The 1,065-nt window shown below is 36.9% G+C and overlaps 1 protein-coding gene across 1 annotated transcript in view; it reads left to right on the forward strand.

The window, feature by feature from the left end:
• HOXC9 (homeobox C9) overlaps nt 1–710 on the forward strand; it is a 2,733-nt gene extending 2,023 nt beyond the window's left edge. The window contains 1 exon segment of the mRNA XM_009278376.2: nt 466–710. Coding sequence (XP_009276651.2) covers nt 466–710 — 245 coding nt within the window.
• The last annotated feature ends 355 nt before the right edge of the window (nt 711–1,065 follow it).

Below are 1,065 nucleotides of genomic sequence, written 5' to 3' on the forward strand. Positions count from 1 at the left end.
GGGAGCCAGTGGGACATCTCGCGTGTCATCCTTCAGATATTAAAAAAACAAACTCGGCTTTCCAGGTCTGGGAAAGCTTCTAGGGAAAGTATTGGAGAGCTGAGGTTGTAAAAAGAGTTTATGGGCCTATGAAATGGTGGGAATTTTGACTTTTTATGACTATGTTCTTAGATTACTGCTAGTAGCAGTCATGTGGATAATTATTATTTTAAACCCATTGCTACAGTTTTATTTACTGAAACTTTTATGTGAGAACAGCAGCAAAAGAAAAGGAAATGACCCCTCCAAAATAAACAGATTAAACTCTTCTGAAGGTCACTTAAAATATTTAGGTAAGATCTGCTAATTAAACAGGTTTCTTTCCATAGCTACGCCAGGGCGTGGAGGGGGGGGAGGGAAGAAAGGCCAGCTGTATGCACTGATTTTTTTTTTCCCCCCCCAAAATATAAAAATCTTCTTTCTCAGACAATCCCGTCGCAAATTGGATTCATGCGCGCTCCACGAGGAAGAAAAGATGTCCTTACACAAAGTATCAGACCCTGGAACTGGAAAAAGAGTTTTTATTCAATATGTACCTTACACGGGACCGGAGGTACGAAGTAGCCAGAGTCCTTAATCTCACTGAACGCCAAGTCAAAATCTGGTTTCAGAACAGGCGAATGAAAATGAAGAAAATGAATAAAGAAAAAACCGATAAAGAACAGCAATAAAGTTGGCAAAGTCCAGTCAATGAGAAGCGAGGGTGGAGAGCAAAAAAAAAAAAAAAAAAAAAAAAAAGAAAAAAAAAAAGGAAAAAAAAAAAAGAGGCTGTTTTTGGGGGTTGAAATGGTTTTGAATTTGAATGTGCGGATGAATGTTTAGCGTTGTAGGCAAACACAGCAAGCGTTTTGGGAGACGAGTCTTTTCTAAAATGCAACTAAATAAAAGAAAGATGGGGGGTTTGTTTTCTCTTCCTTTCTTCTTCCTTGTTTTTTGTTTTGTCCTCCTCAGAAAACAAACACAAGAAGTACTTGAATTTTTTTTTTTTTTTTTTAGTTTTTTTTTTCAAAAATTAAATTTATCCAG

This window comes from Aptenodytes forsteri, unplaced genomic scaffold, assembly GCF_000699145.1.
Source record: "Aptenodytes forsteri isolate BGI_AS27 unplaced genomic scaffold, ASM69914v1 Scaffold162, whole genome shotgun sequence".
Classification (NCBI taxonomy): domain Eukaryota; kingdom Metazoa; phylum Chordata; class Aves; order Sphenisciformes; family Spheniscidae; genus Aptenodytes; species Aptenodytes forsteri.